Genomic DNA, 22990 nt, shown 5'->3' with positions numbered 1-22990 from the left:
GGGCCGCATGTCATCAATATCGAGATTAAATTAAAGTAGGCAACACAGTCAGCCACGTCTGATAACTCTACGTTATTACAATGCTATGCTCTTTAACAGGGGCGACGGGCATATTCACCACAAAAGAGACAACATTTTATTGAACAAACACAAATACAACAAAAATATCATCATAATGAATTTCATTATATTCTTAACTATGAGCTGTGCACCATACCTGACAACACTCTGTAGCAGCTAAGTCAGGACTGGCCAACCTAATTGTTATTCACGGCCTCATTGCTATTACTCATGTAGCCTGCGGCCGCATTCCGGTTAATAGTCGGAATGACCTAACTGGGGCCAAATACCCACGTTTAACTGCCCATGCCCATTGCTGGTACACTCCGGACTAATATATTTACGCAGGGATTCGTTCCGTGGTCGCGCGAAGCGCAAAAAATTTTTCATGTTCATGAGTGAATTTCGTTATTTAATATTACTATAGTTTCACATATTCCTGTAAAATATTTATCCTTTCTCGGCCAATGTGATCAAATTCACCGGTAGAGCTGATGCAGAGCGTGTCTTCGAAAAAGCGAAAGGGAAGTTATTAATGCTGTGCTGCATCTTTGGTTGGGCCAATTCTTATTAGTCCCCTCTGTTGCATGCAATTATTTCTTGACCTCCCATCAGAGTTGTCGGTATAGTGGAGATATAGCCTATTTGATTCGCCCGAATGCAGGCCTACCAGAAACAAATTTCATTCATGATGAGAACACGATTAAAAATTTTGTATTTCTTTATGGGGCGCATGCATCTGTACTGCATGACTCAGATTACAAAGGACACTACTATATTAAAATCGAAAATCAACACGCATGGAACTGCGCGAAGCGTGAAGAAAATTTCAAGAATAATTCAAACCTCTCATTAATTAAAGAGTCAATTCGTAAATTCAATTGCAAATATTGACGGCCGCCAAGACATCCTAATTGAATTAAGTGTCGACGGCCGCATAATTATCTTTCTGCTGCCGCAGATTGGCCACCCCTGGATTAAAGAATCGATATTGGCGTTAGCTAGACACGGTAGCCTACTTGCTGGAAAACGATCTCCTCGTGAAGCATAGTATTTTGGAGAAACAGAAGTCGTTTTTCAAGCGTCTCGGTCTTGGTAGTGGTAGGCCATTGCACATCACGGCAATATGCCCATTCATACTAGCAAATTCCTCCTTCATGGAATGATATTACCATGCCGATGCCGTATCACCTACTGAGGAATAGCGATATAGAACACAGTAGAATGGCTTATTTTAAACAAAAACAACAATATCAATTTCAGCATTTCAAAATGCTTTACTAAGCGTTCTTCCGAAATTTTTCCAAATCAGGTCGCGGGCCGCAAAATATGACTTCGCGGGCCGCGTGTTGGTGACCCCTGCTCTAGCACCATATAATTGCAAAAAACGGTTGCATATTTACATTTTGGCTTCATTTCAATTTTCGAAAGGTCACCGTTCCGCAAGACATTTGTTGAAATTTTACCGGTCTGCGAGGTGAATAAGGTTGAGAACCACTGTTCTAGAACATAACCAGGCCATAGGTCAAAAATCTTCTATCGGCAAACATTTACTAGAAAATCATACATGTGCTGCTAACTACCACGAGGACATGTTCTCTGTATTGGCTAAGGGTCGCAATTTATTTCATTTGTCTGTTCTTGAGTCCACCATCATCACTATGAGTAAACCTAGTCTATGCCAACAGAAAGAATTTGTGTATCATTTGAAAATCGCGCACTAACTTGTTTTGTTTCGCTATCTCCATGCCAACGCTTCAGTTCTCTCGTTTTCCCAACTTTGTAAATTTTCTGTGTGACGTCATAATTAGCGATATATATTGTTGTTGAACATAGTTATTCGAATTCTCGCAATACTGCTGACGATATCGCCTGACGAGGGTCAGCCGAAAAGCTTCGGGAATAAATATGAATATTTTATTCAAATGTGTTATCATGTTCTGTACTCCTAAGCGTCTCTTTGCAAGGAATGACTCATGAAATGTCTTGAAAGATATAGTTGATTACATACGGTACTATCGTTCACTTCAATTTATATCCCACTGACACCGATAGACCGTTTACATTTACTTACTATGGAAATTTTAGGTAATATTGAGTGTTGTTGAAATTCTTGACTGACTGCACAACGTTATTAAAGGGGCACTGCACTCTTAAAATGATGTGGTCTCAAATTGAAGGGCAAACCGAAATAAAAATTTTGGCCGCAGCCGTTTTCTTTAGAATGCCACCGTAATGGAGCTGTAATGTATTGAAATTTTCACAGATACATCTCGCTCCAGCAGTCACGCAGAGATCGAACAAAAAATAATGATCAAATTTACTGCCAACTGATTCAACGATGCCACATGGACATGGTAATGAGTTCATAGCAAATCGGATATATGGAACTTTGTTGCCAACGTCAGTCACAATATTCAGTGAAGTAACCTTGTAGCAGTGTTGGGATGACTCGAGTCAACTTTTTCGTGTGACTTGACTTGACTCGAGTCACTTTGCAAAAATGACTTGATTTGACTTGACCCGGCGCTTCAACATTGTCAATTGACTTGTGACTAGGAGGAAAATTTACGAGTCAATTTCAAGTCATCAGGTAAACGGTGTAAATTAAATCACCGGTGTAAATTAAATCACCCTATCTTTTGTATGTTCGGATTGTTCGCGATACGCCGATATCACTTGAGAGGGTACCCAGTCTTTCACTGATTGTAAATTGACCGCAAAAAAAACGATCACAGTTTATTATGTCGTAGTAGTAGTAGATTAATCTGATAGCAACGTATCTTTGTTTTTTAGACGGCAAAGGGCTTACATTACGCAGTGCTCACCGTTACCAACCCTCTTGTATTATTTAAATCGAACGAACACAGTTTATGCGTTTATATTCTTGCGGATGTGTAGATGGGTAGTGTAGGATACCATACCATATCAATTTCTTTCGACTTCTAAAGTCTTCGTATTCGATCCTCTATTTTGTTTGATAATGACAGACTGTAGCATGTAGCGATATCCAGCAGTTACTCACGTATTTTATTAGCAGTTCTAAGTGTGCGTGAGCGATACAATGCCTTGTTGCATGTACATTTAACTTTATAATTGTTATTTGATTCAACATAAATGGCCAATTAATCTGTCTTCCACCCAGTCAGTAAAACGTAATGACTTTGCATCATCACTCATACTTCAAAAATTCAATTTCACTTGAATCGTGACTTGACTCGTGACTTGACTTGACTTGACTCGACTTGACTCGAGTCACCTCCAAAACACGAGTGGCTTGACTTGACTCGAGTCGCCTTCGAAAATCGATTGACTCGTGACTCGAAGGTGATGACTTGATCCCAACACTGCCTTGTAGCGAGGACTCGCCACATCATTCAATTTCTGACAGATCAGTGTGATTTATATATCTACTCAACTGTGCATATGTTGGTTCTATAATTATAGATTAATTGGATGTTGTTATTGTTCGGGAGGAAAGAAGAGAAGATACACACGCCTTATTTCCGTGCCATCCTTCTCGCGTTCAAATGGCGAATTGCGTGGACTGCGAAATCGTGAAATCTATCGCTATGCTTCGTTGATATTGCCTTTTTGTACCAAGGAGGGTCGAAAGACCTGCCAGGTGAGTGGGTGAGCTTTACAGTCATTCGTCCATCTGATTAAAACCACGATTGGATTGATCACAAAGATTCTACCTCATCATATCTTGTAGCTGTAATATAGCAAGCAGTAGCTTTCCTATGTCGCTTTATTCTGACGAATAGCTAAACTGTCCAAATTTGCTATAAACGATTGCCTACCGAGCGACAGAAATAGTTACAACGTGGGGATGGACTATCATTTAACTCAGTAAATTCCATTAAACATACCATGCAACTACGCATCCATATAAGCTCAGAAAGTATATCTACCAATGCCGAACGCTGGTTACCGCAGTATGGCAATATACACTGTAAATTCTGAAGTGTTGCTCAACACGGAAAATTGAACACGAAACGTGATCCAAAAATTGAACGCCTAGAAGTGTTGCGAAGTGTTTAAATTAAAAGCGTTTACCTAAAAAGTGTTCAGCCTCAAAGTGGCTGGTTGACTAGTCACCGGAACGCAGGGCTCAAAATAAAATCAGATTTTATTGATTCATGAATAGATGACGCTTATAATACCCAACCTGGGTGATTAAATACGTGCAAACATTGAAATTTACAATAGCTGCTGTGACAGGGTTTCATAAATTCAGATCAGCAGTTGAAACCGTTTCCGGAATAGTCCATGAAATCACGAACATCACAAATGATCAAGAGCAAACTCACTACAAATATCATGCAACTCGTTCAATCATGAAAATGAATGCATAGGGAATTAGGGATAGTGATAACAAAATATCATTTAGTATCTTTAACTTTCGTGACAATGGCATGGAATCAAATTCATTGGTTACGTCCGTTAACGGAAAACATGATCAACACAAATCATTAAAACAAATGCTTTCTCCTGTTTGAGAACCACTCCTTCAGGGTATGACAATCCAATGCATAGTAGCTCAAAACGTCAACAATGTTTCTGAATACTTCATTTTCACTGAAGCAGTTTTATATTCTTGGCATCAGCTACAATCCAGGATCGGTCAATCTCTGATTCGTGGCGTGCCATGATGTTTGCTTCTTTTCTACTGGTCGACTCCAAGTTGTGCTCCCTGAAAATGTGATTAAATTCCAAAGTTTTGAATATGTCAATGAAAATTCTAAATTTTATGCAGAAATAAATATAAATATTTCACACATGCAGCCCAGCAAACACAGTACAGACCAAAGATGTAGAAAAGCCGAGCCGATATAGTAGATATTAGATCTTGGCAGGTCGTAGAAAGGGGGATTTTGTGTCGACTCAATTCAACGTCTTTTCCATGTCCTTCAATAATGTAAATATTATGCAGATGCTACAGCCTTTAAACATGGTGAGTAGAATGTAGATCCTACGTTAGAAGAAGAAGATCCTGATATAATAACCTGTTTTCTACCACTATGGGCTTAACCTGATCACGGCTGCGTACACACACCACATTATTTACTACATATTAATCACATTTGTGATAATTTAATTTCAAACGAATTGGCAATAATGCCGTTGTAAAAAATGAAACGAACAAACGAACGAATGTCTTCAGAAAGAAAGTGAAAACAGTCCTTATCATCAGGTTTCATCTTCTGATGAGCCAGTTAAACAACCAGCATGCGGCCTTTTCTTTTCAACACCCTGCAGAATGAAAATGAAAATGATGATTGATAGCTAAGACATTCGTACTGCGAAAATGGCAGAGGTAGCGACTAACGAATGACTCCTACATTTTTTTCGCCCATACTTACTAAAATGGATTCGATTCTGAACTATTTCCACTCAAGTTTTATTATTATATTTTTTAATATTATATGACTAGAGAACTGACTTCAATCGTCACTTCTACTTGATCATCAAGATCAACGATGACTACTTCAGCACTCTTTGAAAACAGCCACTAACACAAAAAGAATTCTTGACTAAAATTTCTTCACATTCTGTCCAAAATGATCAATTCAACAATCCAAATGAATCAGTTATTTGGCAGCTAGTTGGAGAGATATATACTCAAGTCTAGAAAGTGTAATGATACTCTGCATGGAAAGCTGAAGACCTAATAATATTGTGTACAGAGAACGAAACATTTGAGTGGCGGCACTGGTATAGACATTAATAAATTATTAGAATTGACAGCAAGATAACCAGCAAGACATTAAAATGAGAATTAGTGCAGTTTCTTAGGCTGTAGTGATACTCAGCCAGTAATTGACCTAGCAGAGAGCAAAACGTTGTAAATAAAGCGAGCGAAACCTCCGACAAATGATACGATAAAACATTAGAATCGACAGTCTTACTAGAAGCAGAATAACAATCATGAGGGGTTAGAGAACAGAAGCCCGGGAAGTGACCATCAGAAATTACTGCATACTGGCCGAACAAATCCATGACCACTAACAAATGGTCTTTCAATAGTCAATATTGATACCAAATGACACCACCCCATTTCATAGCAACATTTAGCAAATACAGCGCTGGAGTCAACCTTATATAAGCGCTAACCAAACGCCCATTAGTTTTCCCACCTACTACTTCGCGGATGGAAATACGCATTAAAGCGAACGGACGCGACTTGTCACACTCTTGCTATTTCTGCTCCTTTTTTCTCTTCGTTCCTCTTCTCTGTCGCTTCCGCTTGAGGAGAGAAACAGTCGGCCGCGTTTACGGATCGTGAATTCCCGGTGGGTGATTCTTCCTCGAATGGTCAGCACCTTGAAAATTGAGAACAATGTTGTTGCAAAATGCATGACAATTTGAAAGTTACATCATTCTAATTATTCCAGTTATGGCCGTGAATCGTTACAAGTGCGGTAACCATAAGAATTATTACTATACTTCAACTACAAATACAATATATTGTATAAAATGATTACCAATTCTTTTACGTTGATCGAGTCCCAAATAGATGAAATATGTCAAAGAATTTGCTAAATTTTTGTATAATTTGACAGATTCCGAAATCTTCTCAAAGTGCACCTTTCAAAAATTTGATATCAAGACTCCCAACATTTTACAATTCGAAGTTGGATGGCTTTACCAATACAAGCAAACAGTTTGTATCGCAATTGACAATTATGTAGAGAACGCTGCGAGACATATGAGTAGGCCTACCCTAAAACGTTTCTCTGACATGGACATTAGGGCTCTTAAAATATGACTTTTTTTCTCAAATCGTTCTGGCTACTTGATAAAATTGTTAGGTTACCTAATTTAAGCCTAAACACAAAATTTGGTTCAATTCCAGCCAGTAACCGCTTTGCTACAGGAGAAGAAAGTTTCTATTTATTATATAAAAATAAATAGGTAATAAAAATTTGAAAATTTTCTGTTCACCCCATGAAAGTGTTAGGCTGTCTATAGAAACGATGCTCACCAAATTTGGTTCAATTCCAACCAGTGGAAGCGGAGATATTGCCGTCGAAAAAATTGGATTTGAATAAAATAGTATTTACGGTGACCGATTCTTTGTTTACTTATTAAAGTTGTGCTCACCGTAAGTACTATTTTATTAAAATCCAAATTTTTCGACAGCAATAACTCCGCTTCCACTGGTTGGAATTGAACCAAATTTGGTGAGCATCGTTTCTATAGACAGCCTAACACTTTCATGGGGTGAACAGAAAATCTTCAAATTTTTTATTATTCATTTTTATATAATAAATAGGAACTTTCTTCTCTTGTAGCAAAGCGGATACTGGCTGGATTTGAACCATATTTTGTTTGTAGGCTTAAATTAGGTAACCTAACAATTTTATCAAGTAGCCAGTACGATTTGAGAAAAAAAGTCATTTTTGAAGAGCCCTACTGTTCATGACCGTCCACGTTTAGAGTTGCATCTCAAAGATGCTAAAATAAGCCTAAATATAATCCAAGCAATACGATCGTCCACTTTGACTGACTGAATTTCAAAAAACACCTTGATAGCTTCCACATCTTACGTTTATATATACCGTCTGCTATCGGCACAACAAAGTAGGCCTATTTAAAAATACCAAAACAGATTCAACATACCACATCTCTTGCTTTTGCTTTCATTCAATTTTCCATCAAACTTCTTTAAATCCTCCTTTGTGGTGAGTTGCTTTGGAATTCTCCTAGGATCAATTCCGATATCGTTTTATCATATACAATCTATGGCGGAATAAAAGTTTCGGATAAGTTCTAAAACGAACACAATTTTCCACACAAAAGTCAATTGCCACACGAAATGCCAAATGCTACGGTCTCATTTTACAAGGTATGGCGAGGAAACGTAGTGGTACGTTCCATTATAGCTAAACACCAATGAATTGCGGGTTCGAGCGTGACACGTCGACTCCATAATTCCTACCGAAGTGTTGGCCGTTTATCTAGGCTCCTCCTCGCCATCTGATTCGCATAGCCATGTCTTAAAAAGCCTAGGAGTGGGCCGTGCTGTAAGTGGGCAGATGGTTGCCGATGCACCCGGCACTTGGTGAATTCGGCCGCACAAACTCGGCACTTGGTGAATTCGGCCCTCGGGAAATTTTGAAATGAAGTGTATTTACAGCTATTAATATGAATTATCAAACTAATAATAGTATTATCAAGTGATTCGTCAATCTTGTAAGGAGGTCAGGGCATCCGTAGATCGCGCAGTCACGGCGTGATTAGATCACGGATTGCGTAGCCACGGGAAATAACACAGCGCTCATATACCGACCACACGCGGTGTGCTTGGAATCGATGGCGTGAGTCACGGGCCTGTGTCGTGTAAGTTTTGAGAAGATGGATCTTGGTGTTGTATGTGAGATCAAAACTGTGGAACATCAAGCGGCGCTTCTTCGTTTATCGATCACGACAAGCCAGTGTTCCTCATCAACAAATGTTTCGCATGATCACGTCAAAATAAATTATTTTTTGCCTTTGGAGAGACGATTCCACTCTGGGATTAGGGTGTCTCGATAACACGGTTGAAGGATCCCAAGATTACGAGATCTACCACGAGCCACGACACGTTTAAATTTCCTTTTTGATACTGTTCATTCATACTAAATGCATTTTTAATGCGAAGGTGTTCTAGTGCCAATTCCTCCAAGGGCCGAGTTCACCAAGTGAAGAGCGTCGCGTTATTTCCCGCAATTACGCAATCTGTGATCTAATCACGCCGTGACTGTGTGATCTACGCATGCCCTGACCCCCGTACAACATTGACAACCACTCAAAGTGCCAAGTTCACCGGCAAACATTCCAGTAACCAATCATGGTGACCGGTACCGCTACGAGATCTACCACGGCCGAATTCACCAAGTGCCGAGTTTGTGCGGCCGAATCCACCAAGTGCCGAGTTCACTGATAATCGGGCAGATACGGAATAATAATAATAAGAACCGGCCTGGTGTAAAATGACCAGTGTAGTCGAACCACCACCATGAACACCACAAACAAACAAATAAACATCTAACATGGAAAAGAAATTACCTATGCAGCCTTTGACAAACACAGTTACCATTGAAACCAGCAATTAAGGTCTTGTTCGAAAGCAGAATAACAACTGTTTTAGTGGACATATCAAATCAAATGTTGGAAAGTTCATGTAAAATAGCCCAAAATATCATCTTACTGTGACCATATTCCATCAATATAGTCTGGCTAGCCAAATTCTCTGGGCCAACATAATCAAGCTGCGTTTGGTTTCAACGATTAATAATCTTGTCACTGGATTCGAGGTATAATTGCACTCAAATATCAAATTTTGCTCCATTAATCAACATCAAGTTGAAAATGTCCATTCTTGCACCAACTTTTATAAAATCATGAATCAGTGTTCTACAGGAATGTATCTATATGACTTATATACCTAGAAAATTCGGCACTTCTTCGGTATTCTCCACTCAGCGACCAGTGTTCCCCCATGACACCAACAAATGTTTCCCATGAACACGAACAAAAATTTATAAACGTCAAAATAAATTGTTTTTTTTTGTGTCTTTGTAGAGACGGATATTTGGGTGGGGGTGGGGGTATTAGGGTTGGGGAAAGGGGGATTGGATGCGGGTTAGGGCCAAGGTTGGGGTAGGGTATCCCAAAATTAGGGTTGGGGGATATTAGGGTTAGGGGAGGTGGGATATTAGGGTTAGGGGTGGTGGGATATTAGGGTTAGGTTAGGATTAGGGGAGGTGGGATATTAGGGTTAGGGGTTAGGGGTGGTGGGATATTAGGGTTAGGGGTTAGGGTTATGATTAGGGTTAGGGGAGGTGGGATATTAGGGTTAGGAGTTAGGGTTATGGTTAGGGTTAGGTTAGGGTTATGATTAGGGTTAGGGGAGGTGGGATATTAGGGTTAGGGGTTAGGGGAGGTGGGATATTCGGGTTGAGGTAGAGGGTGATGTTAGGGGAGGCGGGATATAGGGTTGGAGAGAGGGGTGATATTAGGGTTGGAGAAGAGGGTTAGGGACATGATATCCAACCCTAACATCCCCCTCTTCCCCAACCCTAATATCTCCCCTCTCCTCAACCCTAACCCTAAGCTAACCCTAATATCCCACCTCCCCTAACCCTAACATCCCCCTCTCCCTCAACCCTAATATCTCCCCCCAGCCATACAACCCTAATATCCCCGTTCCCCTAACCCCAACTTTGACCCTAACCCACCTCCAATCCCCCCTTCCCCAACCCTAATATACCCTCATTACACCCCTAATCTTGGGATACCCTAACCCACCTCCAATCTCCCTTTCCCGCAACCCAGTAGTACAAAGACACAAAAAAACAATTTATTTTGACGTTTATAAATTTTTGTTCGTGTTCATGGGAAACATTTGTTGGTGTCATTGGGGAACACTGGTCGCTGAGTGGAGAATACCGAAGAAGTACCGAAAATTCAAGCATAAATATTATGATATACCGTAGGTATAGTTACCGGTAATTCAGATGTTTGAAGCGAATTGTAGTGGTCTAATTTCACTAAATTAGAGCGAAATGCCAGCAATATAATTGTCATCTAATTCGGAAAAACGGTTTAGCTCTAATTCTAACCTGGAAAAGCTGAAACTTTTCTATAGTTGTCTACACCTGTTTTGCAGAAAGTCAAACAGCTCTAGGCGTCATATACTACAGGCAATTCGAAATACCCCATAAGCTATATGCTACTGCATATATAATTTCAACCCGCTACCTCAGTCAGTCACAATTCCTATATATTTACGGCATTTACCATACAGAAAGAGCGAACTACGCCTGGCTGCGACCTGTTGCGTGTCAAATCTTTGTATGGCGCGATGACGTAAAATTTGAATCGCCGAAATATTCTAGAAGTCACGCATCGATAATCATATTCCTAAACGTACAACATATCACTTTTATTTAGTTATTCTCTGAATAAAACTATTAACCATTCTCGTTGAACATGCGAGATTACCGAAAGAGCGAATATATATATAATGAAGATCATATATATCAGAGGAAAACAAAACTATTCGACCTTAGATTAACAACACGAATATACAACACCGGTGACATCCTCACGCAATAAAACGAAGGGAGAACATTGTTTTCTAATGGATAGAACGAAGCTACCGCATGAGATCGAACAAAACCGGATAGAATTCATCGTGATTGAATGTACCGACAAAGTCATCCTTTCTACGTATTTTAGTCGTACCCGCGAGAGATAGAAAATTTGCATTATTAGGTTAAGTACCGGATATAACGAAGCCTAATGCATGAGATGGAACAACACCGAGTATGAATTTATTCTGATTGAATATAACCACAAGACCATCCTACTACGTATTTTAGACATTCCCTCGACACTTAGAAAATCAGAACCTAATCGAGATGATCCCGGATGATCCTTTTACGGTTTTGTGTTTGCTGGGAGGTTACACAAGCGCAGAAAAGGCGCTCGGGTACATGTGAAATGCTATCACTGAGAAGAACTAAAATTCGCATAACGACTAATAAAAATATCTTGAATTAGGTCCGCGCTTTTTTCAATTCGGCCATTTTGACATTTACATTGACATTCAGACGCACAGGCCACAGTGAGAATGCAGAACTGTAACTCAGGATGAAATTTATAGCAGAACGTCTATGTACGTCTACGAACGGTCTATGTATATTTGTATGGTCCACAAAACAGAAAGATTACGATACCTGTTTCAATAAGACATGCGCTTGGGTCTTGGATTGTATTTGCTTGTCTCTCAATTTGGCTTGGAGAAGAAGACAGTTGACTTCATCAACCTCGTTTTGCTGAAAATGTAATTGATTGCAAACAAGATCCGAAAATAAATATAGTAGAATCGTTATTCCTATGGGTTTGGATTTCCATTACAATAATTGACCAGACAAAGGACACATTGATTGTCTTTAGTAAAGACTTTGTGACATCTTATCGAAGGTGTTGAATACTTTTCCTTCATTGCAGTAATTGTAATTGTTCTCAATCTTTCAAAATACTTCCTTCCTGATTAAATTTAATTAACGAAATTATTTGGAATTAGCATGGTGTTTGCTTTTTTTCTACTGGTCGACTCCAAGTTGTGCTCCTTGAAAATGTGATTAAATTCCAAAGTTTTGAATATGTCAATGAAAATTCTAAATTTTATGCAGAAATAAATATAAATATTTCACACATGCAGGTTACACAAGCGCAGGAAAGGCGCTCGGGTACATGTGAAATCCTATCACTGAGAAGGACTAAAATTCGCATAACGACTAATAAAAATATCTTGAATTAGGTCCGGGCTTTTTTCAATTCGGCCATTTTGACATTTACATTGACATTCAGACGCACAGGCCACAGTGAGAATGCAGAACTGTAACTCAGGATGAAATTTATAGCACAACGTCTATGTACGTCTATGAACGGTCTATGTATATTTGTATGGTCCACAAAACGGAAAGATTACGATACCTGTTTCAATAAGACATGCGCTTGGGTCTTGGATTGTATTTGCTTGTCTCTCAATTTGGCTTGGAGAAGAAGACAGTTGACTTCATCAACCTCGTTTTGCTGAAAATGTAATTGATTGCAAACAAGATCCGAAAATAAATATAGTAGAATCGTTATTCCTATGGGTTTGGATTTCCATTACAATAATTGACCAGACAAAGGACACATCGATTGTCTTTAGTACAAAAAACTTTGTGACATCTTATCGAAGGTGTTGAATACTTTACCTTCATTGCAGTAATTGTAATTGTTCTCAATCTTTCAAAATACTTCCTTCCAGATTAAATTTAATTAACGAAATTATTTGGAATTAGCACGAAATGGGAAATGATCTCAATTTGATGTTCCAAGTATAGATCAGTAAGCAGTAGTTTAAATACAAGTTACCCCAGCTCTTTACATTCAACAACACCTCTGTTCAGGGCTGTGGAGTCGGTAAATTTTACCACCGGCTCCGGCTCCGACTCCACACATTTTCAATATACCGACTCCGACTCCTGAGTTCTTGAACGTACCGACTCCGACTCCTGGGTCTTTAAACGTACCGACTCCGACTCCAGCATTATTACCAATTTACTTCGAAAATCATATGCCACATTGTCGGTTGAATGACTATCATACAACCATTAAACATATGCAAACATATGATTAACTGTGGCATGCTAAATTGTTTCATTGTGGCACAACTCGAATTATCCACTTGCAATTAACATGAAATAAAGATTTGCTAAATATCCTTCCTTATTCAAGTTTTTATAACATGGACTCTCTAATATCCTGAAATGTATGAATCATTCAAATATGGCAGATATCCAATCCTGTTTAATAAAAATGTAGATAAAAAATCCAAGTGTAGCTCTTACATATGACTCAGCAACTAATAAAGAAATTTAACTTACTAATTTTGTCATTGCACACTATCCTGATTACAAGCACATACAGTCTTACTGCTAACAATAGACATTGGTCAGAAATGGAATTTAGTTAAGTAGTCAAAGACCATAGCCTATGTCTAGTCTGCATGTACTTAATCAAGTATTCAAGGATTGGGACTTGCAGTCTTTCTTAATCATTTGTTCGACCCAAACAGCTAAGCTACACTACAATATTTTTAATTTTGTCAAGCGGGGAGCACTCGCGCGAAAATTTTTTGCAAGATAACGTCTGAATTAGGCTATAGCTATATCAAGAAATATGTCGCTATCATACATTGGGGGTCGCATCTGTATATCACTGGGCTCATTTGGCAAGGACAGGATTATTCGACGTTTAGACATAGAAAAATCGATGGTATCAGTGAACATGCCTCTATCATTTTGTGCAAATGTTTTGTCGACGATCTCGCTGCGAGTGCACAAGCGAAGCCGTATCTCCTAATTGCGAATACACTTAGACTCAATTCTGTGAATAATACGTATTTAAAATTTTCAGAAGTGGGCTCAAATACTGAATGCAAGAAATCTAGTGACAATGAATCATGCGAAGTACCGAGAAAAATTTCAAGTCCAATAAATCTGCTATGAAATATTCTACTTCATGGTCATATACGAAGATCTGGGATAAATGTAGCTGGCCCCTGGATACGTCAATGCGTCAGAACTGTTGTTTTAGTCATCATCAAATTTCGCGGTCATGCTAATCAAATTTTGGTTGGCCTTGCGATTGTACCTGATGTCATAAATAATTTCGAGAATTACCTCGCAGGCCACACCTAACCTTCTCGTGTGCCAAATTTGGCCTTCGTGCCACGGGCTGGCCGCACCTGATCTGCATGTATGGTTAATAATAACAGTGGTTGGTGGTACATAAAAATTCTATTGAAAATTCTTTGAAAGCAAATGTTTTCATGATAGAGAAGTTGGAGTCGGAGTCGAAGTCATAGTCATTCTCACAAACTCCGACTCCGACTCCAGTCAGTATTTTCCCACCGACTCCGACTCCAGCTATTATAGTTTTAACGACTCCGACTCTATCAAGCGAAAATTACCCCGACTCCACCGACTCCACAGCCCTGCCTCTGTTCAATGTACACAGATCAAGCCTCTCTTCAGCTCATATCGCATATATAGATAGTTATTAGGAAAATTAGGACTGCAAAAACCAGCACATTACATGATCAATGGTGATATATGAAATGAGTAAATAGACTTACATGATCACATGTTTCCATGGGTTCTTGAGGCAAAAGTATTATCGCAAAAGATGACTGCACCGGCACAAAATCCGTTCAGATGACTCCTCACTTCACTATCAACATTGTCTGTTAGCACACGCACGGTAGAACCAGGGGGTCTCTTCGAAGAGTCGACACCAGTTGGATGAATTTGAAGATCAATCCAAGACTGTTGAAAAGAAAATACTTGTTTCAAAAATTTGCAATACAAGGGAACTATTCAATATTCGAACAGCTTCTCCGAGGTGCAAAACTTCAATATAAAATTGAATAGTATATGCATATTGAAATGAGCCCGAATATTTTCGGCTGAGACTCGTCAGGGGTAATCGTCAGTAACTAGTAGAGAACTCGAAAGAACGTTGTACATCAACAATCGTATCACAAAATATCACGTCACCGGCATTTAGTATTACGCAGATATCACACTGGATACATTTGTATGTGACAAAAGGGTGTCTTTCATAGAACAAATAATTATTGTAATGGAAAGTTGCATGTGACCGTACCACCAATTTTTCTACAGCACGAGTAGCATACTTTCCTGGATTGTTAATCATTTTAGTGGAATTTTACCAGCAAACATTCATAAAAATAACCAAATGCAGCAGAATCAAATTCATTATCGAAGGATATACCAGTTTACTTACGAAATACCGCGATGCTTACCAGTATTTAAAACAACAAATGCATTTCAAGAAGGTGCCAATTGCAATACATACTACCTGCACATTAGGGTATTTTTCATATTCTTTCCATCAGCCGCAACCCAGGCTTGATGAGTCCCTGATTCGTGGCGTGCCATGGCGGATCTTTTTTTTACTGCTCAAATCCAAATGCTGCTCCTAGAAAATACGAAACATTACAAAGGAAAATTGTAAATTTGATGCAGAAGTAAATATAAATATTTCACACAGATAGGTTACAGAAGCGCAGGAGAGGTGCTCAGCCCCCCAGGTTGAGAACCACTGACCTAGCCCATTATAGTTCAGTAAGCAATAGTTAAAGTACAAGTTACACGAGCTCATTACGTTTAACTACATCTCTGTTCAGTGTAAACAGTTCAGGATACACTTTACTGTGCAGTCTACACAGATGAAGCCTTTTTCAGCTCATATCGAATAGCCCGTAAGCTACTCTGCGAGATAGTTCGTGAGAAAAGTAGGACTGCAAAAACCAGCAAATTACATATTCAATGGTGATATATAAAATGAAAAAATAGGCTTACATAATCACATGTATCCATGGGCTCTTGAGACAAAGGTCTGTATCACATAAGATGACTGTGCCGGCACAAAACCCGTTACGGACGACTCCTCACGTCACTGTCAACATTGTCTGATAGCGCAGGCACGGTAGACCCAGGGGGCTCTTTTTAAAGAGTGGACATCAGTTGAACGAATTTGAGGATCAATCCAAGACTATTGAAAAGAAAATATTTGTTGCAAAATTTCGCAATTCAATTGAACTGCTCAGTAATCACGCAGATATCATACTGGATACAGTTTTTTTTTCTGCAATAAGTTGTGCGTGACAGAAGGGTGTGTTTCATAGAATAATTGAGTAATGGAATGGAAAGTTGCACATGACGTTACCACCAATTTTACTCTGGCACAGTTAGTATACTTCCTGGATTGTTAACAATTTTTGTGAAATTTTACCAGTAAACTTTCATAAAAATCTTTATCACAAAGATAACCGATTGCAACAGAATCAAATTCATTCTCTAAGGATATACCAGTTCACTTACAAAACAACGTGATGCTTACCAGTATTCCATACAGCAAATGCATTTCAAAAAGGTGCCAAGTTCAATACATACTACCTGCAAAATAGAGTTTAGTTCAGTTACCGTATCACAATAAACTCAGAAAAGTCAAATTTGGGGATTGGGCAAAACAAATACTACCCCTTGTGATCCATGGTTTGTTGAAAAGATTGTTTGTTTGGCTGTGCTATTATTGGGGCGATTTTTTGGACCTAAAAAGGTAAGATTTTGACTAAAAAATTCAAATTCACACATATTTTGATGATGAAAAACTTAATTTTGACCTCATGTACTTAAATTAGGTTTTTCTCACATAGTGTTAGAATTGTATTACCAGAACTTATCTTTATTTCTGGCTGGAGCTCTCTGTTCTTCCGAAGTAATTTGATCTGAAAAAATCTTTTAGCATGAAAATTGACAAATTTTTACATGAAAAAGAACTTATTTTATCGAAATCTGGACCCATGAATAATTCTAGTATTAGTTACATCTCGTATTATGGTAGAAATAATTAAAAATTTGTTGTAGTACAACGAAAGATACTTTCCTACATTTTCGGGTAGAAAGTGTCTGTCCTAACTAAGTAGCTTGGCAAGAATGAAGAAAGAACGTTCACCAGCTGCAGTTGTTGGCCGGCAACACTGAAGTTGTGCGTACACTGCACTCTCTCTCTCATTATGACAAAGTTGTCTACATTGCAAGTATTCATCATACGGTTTTTAATCGAAGAACCAATGCCCACGCAGTCTTGCTTCAGTTAGGATAGTGCAATAGGCTACGTTGAGTATTTGTTTCATTTGACAGTTTATGATTCACAATGAGCAGACGATGGTCCGTCTACAACGGTAGGACTATAAAGTAGGCTACAAGATGTAAATTGTAAAATGATAAGTTCACCGACAGTGCAATCATCTATGATACAAACGAAATGCAAGTTGCCAACAAAATTTTGATGTTGTAAAGAATTTTGGCAATTTTTGACCTAACGGTACAATTTTGACAAAATTCTGACCTATTTTGACATTTCAAAAATCGCTTTAGTTAACACCTTACCACTTGGAATAAACAGTAGGCCTACAGTGTAAAACGTGTTGCAGTTGAAAAACAATCAAAACCGTTGCATGACTGTCATACCGGCATTCAATTGCTGACATTGCAGTACTTGTCCACAATGGACCACAATATCGCCTACATAGTGACATTTCAGTGTGGATAGAGAGAACATCCCTTTATCAATATGTCAAAAAAGTTAATTTTATAGCAGCTTCCCATCAGTACCGTAGTACTGGACCTGGTCGCAGCCTGGTATATTATCAGATTCGAAGCTCGATCATCCAGCAATAATATCAGACGAATCATATACTACAAAACATCTAAAGAACATTCTTATGAATAAGGGATATGAGCAGCCTGCTAAAACATCTAAAACAAACGACGTTACTGCAATGTCAAAACGAGTTAATTTTATGACTATTCTCACATTACATACATTCAATAACATTTACCGCATCTCCATACCTTACAGTACATGGAATTTATGATCCTTTACGCCATCAGGTAGCAGAAACTGCTTCAATATATCCATTTCGCCAAGTTTTTTCGTGTACCTTACTCTCTGCCTGAAGCCTGACGAACCACCAATTCAAATCCAAACTGAAATCGAGCGCGCTCTACCGCGACGAAGGTTGTGACCCCTCTGCGTCACAGGGAAATATGTATATTTCATTGAAAAATTACCCTTAAACTTAGTGTTGGGTCAAGTGAGTAATATTATTTTACATATACCGTGATTTAATGTGATCTCCAAACGTAGCGATGGTTTATGAATGCAAAATTGATGATAAATTACCAAGTATAAATTTTCCTGAAAATAAGCCGCAGTGACGAAGTGTTACAAGTAAACGGAGAAATACGCAGAAGCGTTGCGACGATAATGGCCCAATGCGTTTATATGCCCAAAAAGTGTGTCTGTACGCAGAAAAAAGTGTTATGAAGTGTTCAATACGACCTTGCGGATTTACAGTGTAGCAGAATTCTTTCATTTTACAGAGTAGCGTACGACATTGCCTGGCAACGGTGGCTTACCCTACAGTAGATATCGTACTGCGCGAAAAGCTGGTGACCTCCGATGGGTGTAAGACGCAATGGAAAATTGTTAGCAGAAGTGCGTACGACGAATTGATGCAACACTTTTTTCTAAAGAAGCGTTTGATCAATTGCAGAAAGCAAACGACGGTAACAGTAAGTGTTGTATGGAAATCGACATTTCCGCCATCCTGAAAATTAAGTTTAGGCCCGAGAATATGCATCTCTGTCATGTTTGATGCACATCGCATGGCAAAACAGGCCGTACTAAGCTGTCAATTACCTTTAGGTAGGAAATGTTGATAATGTCTATTTTAAGTGCTGCATCCTTGCAATATTTATTTTAAGTTCGATTTTGTTCTAGACCAAGGGTCGGCAACCTACGGCCCGCGGGCCGGATCCGGCCCGCGACATAATAATTAGTTATCACAAGAATACGGCCCGCCGTTTCATGAGTTTCAATCTGTAGCCTAGTGCAGCACTGCATGAAAAAAATGTGGCATTGCTACGATATAATAGTAGCCTACATCATATTAGTCTATTGTTACGCCATAGAACGAAGGTGGTTGAAATAGGAGATGGAGATAGACTAGACTGGATCAGTGCTTATCAATCGAGTGTATCTCGCAACCGAAGGTGTTCCATACTTTTTTAAAGGGTTTACCACTCTAATGGGGTGTGACAATAAAGGTGTCCTTCCTTTGCTTCAAAAACGCTTGGAACATCTCAGACGCAATGACAGAATCTCAAACTGTTCAATTATAACTAGCCTCCGTATGTTAGTTAGCCTATCTATAGTTTAATTCTCCAGAAGGCATTGTGTGCCAAGACAACAAACCTGAATAGTGTTTTGGCCACAACGCTGTAAACTGTTAATATGATTTTTGTCTCATTAACTAAATCAGTTACGCCAGATATTACTAGAAGCAGAGAATCAATATGGTGATGTCATGTAGGCCTATATCTGTCATGTTCGCGCATTAAGTCGAGCAGCTATATGCTTACACCAGTGTATGAAATGAAAAATGAAATAGCAACTTTCCTCGAAAACACAAATATCGCCGACTGTAATCTTGTAATCGAAAATGGGTATCTCATCTTGCTTTCCTGGTACATTTAACGTCACATCTGAACAAATTGAATTTGCAACTTCAGGGGAAAAACAACTAAATACATGAGATGTTGAGGCGCATTCAAATAAATCTGTGACTCTGGAAATGTCAACAGTACAAAGAGAATTATGCTCACTTTCTTATACTGGAGGAGGGAAAACCTAGTACCAACACTTCATTTGTAAATGTGATACAAAATTTAACTACGGAATATTCACCCGCTTTTCCGACATTCCTTCTCTACAAAATGAATTCTGACTATTCAGTACTCCGTTTAATGTGGACGCAAACACCATTGCCTGAAAATTTCAAATGGGCCTTTCTGAAATGCGATGCAGTTGAATTGAATGACAAATTTCATAAAAAGAGCATATCGCTGCATGACTTTGACAAAGAGTACGTTTTTGAAATTGGTCTTTATCCCAGCTTGACCAACAATGCAAAAAGAAATTGCATCGATTTTTGGAAGCAGGTACGCATGTGAACAATAGTTTTGAACAATGAAATTCACGAAGAGCAAGCTAAGATCACGTATTTTTGACGTCCATTTTGAATAGGGTCTGATTCTTGTTTCATCTGACTTGTTACCAGAAGTTGAAAACCTTTCACAAAGCAAGCTGCGTCAATTGTCACATTTATTCTGTGTTGTTGAAGTGTAAATACATGTGTATTCTGATAGGTATGATTGAGATTGCAGCAATGTAGGATAATATACCGAAGTGAGCGTAAAATATAGTACTAATAAAAATTCCGGCCCGCTAAAAAGTTGTACACCCGAAATTTGGCCCGCGACTGGCAAAAGTTTGCCGACCCCTGTTCTAGACATTGGGCTTGTAAAAGTGTTTTGCACTCAGCTGTCTCTTGGCGTGATTAAACCCTGAAAATTTGCTGAATTTGCTTCTCTCTAACATGGATATAAAATATTCCTCATCAAGACACCTCTTGCTGCTGCAGGAATTTTATTTCAGTGGTGTAGCAATTTAAGATGAAGATGATTGGTTCAAACTACAGAAGATTCGTAGCGCTTGTTGTGTGACCAGCAGCAATCTTTTGTGCACTTGAGCAAGCGACATTCCCAGAAGACAGGTATGGAGGACTGTTGTTGGCATCACATAGATATGAAAGATTCAAGTTCGGTCTCTGCTTTCCACTGTAACATTGAATTGTTGAGATTTTAGATTAAGTCAGTGGTTCTCAATCTTTTTGACCTCGTTGCACCCTCGCAAAGGGAAAAATATTTAGCGGCACACTATCACTTGACCAATGCCATATCACTGTGCAGTGTGCAGCCAAGATTATGCTGATGATGACTAAAAAATAGTCAGCAATTTTGAGCAAGTCTATAAATCACCGCCGCACTATCAGTATTGACTTTTTTTGGTCATCAGCTTTCTAAATTTGATGGGGACTGCGCTCTAAATATGACGTAGTCTCAACATGAACTAAGAAGTGAAAAATATTTTGACAGCAGCCATCTTCTTCAGAAGTCCACCTCATTCCGATGGCAGCTAATATATTTTAGTGAAAAGTCGCATACAAATCCACTGATGCATCATCGATTTGCAACCCTCTGCACAATTTCTGCCACGCATTTCCTCACCGTTGTACTATATCGACAAGTTTAAGGCAGACAATGAATACTACATAGTTGTCCTCATCCTATTACGTTGGATTATAATTATACGCAAGTATACAATCAGAAATGTACACCGTTCTGAAAGTTTAGGCCCGAGACTGTCACGTTTGAGAAACAACGCCTGGCAAAACACATACTAAACTGTCAATTAAGGAAAGGAAAGGACGTAGTTCATTTTTGCCCTTGATGTTTTGCGGCATGTAGACCGACTCATGATATACATACACACGATCTGTGCATGCATAATTGCATATGCATACCATGAGTGCGTGATGTGCATATGCTACTGGACAAGGAAGGTGGAGATATAGCCTGTACGGCTTTCTAAGTCTTGCACCACTTATCTTGGTTGAGAAATGTCAAAGATGCTTATATTTCAAGTGCTACGTCCTTGTGATATTTATTTTGTGTTCAATTTTCAGATTGAGTTCGGGAAATATTTGATGAGAATCCCCAACTGCGACTTATTGGATGCAGACTGTTCGTTCGTAGATGTGGGCCAACCTCGCCGTTATCTGCCAGATGCCCCACTTGCCAGGACACAAATCATCACAACAACCTCTTTATGTATGGTTGTGAAGATTTTCACACTGCACCATCGCATCCTGTACCAATTTAGAATTCATCTGTATCACATAGTCGAGAAGCATGTCAAATAAAGACGGATCGATGCTGGTGAAAGCAATAATAGTACATTTACCTACAACAGACTATGGTGCATCAATTTACAACCCACATTTAGTTGCGTTATCATTTCTTATATCACGTTTTGGACTTACAAACAAATTTATATTTTTTTATGCTTTCTAATCGTTTTCATGATGCTAATATATACTTAATCAGAAAATGTGTATGAATTCGATGTTCCAAGAAATTATATTGTGGACTTGACGTTGTAGACCGGACTTATGTGATACAATATGAACGACGATGATGATGCCTGCGGTATTGTTACGGAGTAGATAGATGTAAATGGACTCCATTTACTTGTTCATTTGGTCGTAGCCTCAACTCAGAGATTACCAGTCAGCTTTTGAATCTGTATTGGCGTTCTTTCAGAAGCACCAAAGCGACGGATCTATCACGGAATCATCAATAAGAAGTTAGCATACTAAGGGTTTCGGCCGTTCTAGGAAATCTAATAGTCTTCCTGGTGGCAGATTTCGATATTGGGCTTACCAATATCGTGTTCCGGGCATGCCTGAAGAAAGAATGATGCCTTTTCCACGCGTTGGCACCTTGACAGGTGCCATTGATAGAATTTGCATTAAGACATCGGTAATAAACGGAGAAAATCTTATATAAAAATTAGTCAACTTCATTGAAATAGCCTCGTCAGAACGGAGGCAATATCATTCGCAAAAAAAAATTGATTTCAAAATCCAAAAATGCCCTGCTCACAGTTACGAGATATAAAATCTCAAAGATTTCAAATTCAATTGTATTGCATCCAGGGCTTTGGTAGCTGTAGCTGGAGCCGGAACCGGAGCTCTACATAAAATTCAGCCGGAGCTGGAGCCAGTTATTTGAGGGGTAGCTCCGGCTCCGACGTGTTTTATACGATGCCATTATATATGCAACAACCATATCTGTTGAGTTCACATAATTCAACAGCAGGCCTTCGT

The 22990-nt window shown here is 38.9% G+C and overlaps 1 protein-coding gene and 2 long non-coding RNA genes across 8 annotated transcripts in view; 1 reads left to right on the top strand and 2 right to left on the bottom strand.

Annotated features, from left to right (window-relative positions):
- LOC145454495 (uncharacterized) overlaps positions 1-22212 on the top strand; it is a 42790-nt gene extending 20578 nt beyond the window's left edge. Inside the window, exons 4-8 of one of the 2 annotated variants that reach the window (XM_080332489.1) lie at positions 2327-2417; positions 3542-3685; positions 18582-18773; positions 20684-20815; positions 21788-22212. In XM_080332489.1, coding sequence (XP_080188615.1) covers positions 2327-2417; positions 3542-3685; positions 18582-18773; positions 20684-20713 — 457 coding nt within the window. In that variant the 3' untranslated portion in view covers positions 20714-20815; positions 21788-22212. Of the gene's footprint in view, positions 1-2326; positions 2418-3541; positions 3686-18581; positions 20816-21787 lie in introns of both variants that reach the window. The other variant, XM_080332488.1, reaches the window with a different exon arrangement.
- Positions 4548-18561, bottom strand: LOC145454498 (uncharacterized). Of its 4 annotated transcripts, XR_013920142.1 has the most exons (9): positions 18051-18561; positions 16867-16921; positions 16534-16589; positions 15993-16185; positions 15490-15609; positions 14744-14933; positions 12553-12651; positions 11790-11888; positions 4548-4756 (listed from the first exon to the last, which is right to left on the bottom strand). It is a non-coding gene; the product is annotated as an uncharacterized LOC145454498 (long non-coding RNA). The 4 variants fall into 4 exon arrangements; XR_013920140.1 differs by having other exon boundaries at positions 16867-18561; XR_013920143.1 differs by lacking the exon at positions 16867-16921.
- LOC145454499 (uncharacterized) lies at positions 4836-9796 on the bottom strand. Of its 2 annotated transcripts, XR_013920145.1 has the most exons (3): positions 7687-8353; positions 6201-6386; positions 4836-5316 (listed from the first exon to the last, which is right to left on the bottom strand). It is a non-coding gene; the product is annotated as an uncharacterized LOC145454499 (long non-coding RNA). The 2 variants fall into 2 exon arrangements; XR_013920144.1 differs by lacking the exon at positions 4836-5316 and having other exon boundaries at positions 6227-6386; positions 7687-9796.
- Positions 22213-22990: the final 778 nt, after the last annotated feature.

This window comes from Botryllus schlosseri, chromosome 13, assembly GCF_051294905.1.
Source record: "Botryllus schlosseri isolate E-star chromosome 13, Bs_hap1, whole genome shotgun sequence".
NCBI lineage: Eukaryota > Metazoa > Chordata > Ascidiacea > Stolidobranchia > Styelidae > Botryllus > Botryllus schlosseri.
The sequence above is the reverse complement of the archived record's forward strand: the minus strand, read 5'-3'. Positions and strand labels throughout refer to the sequence as shown.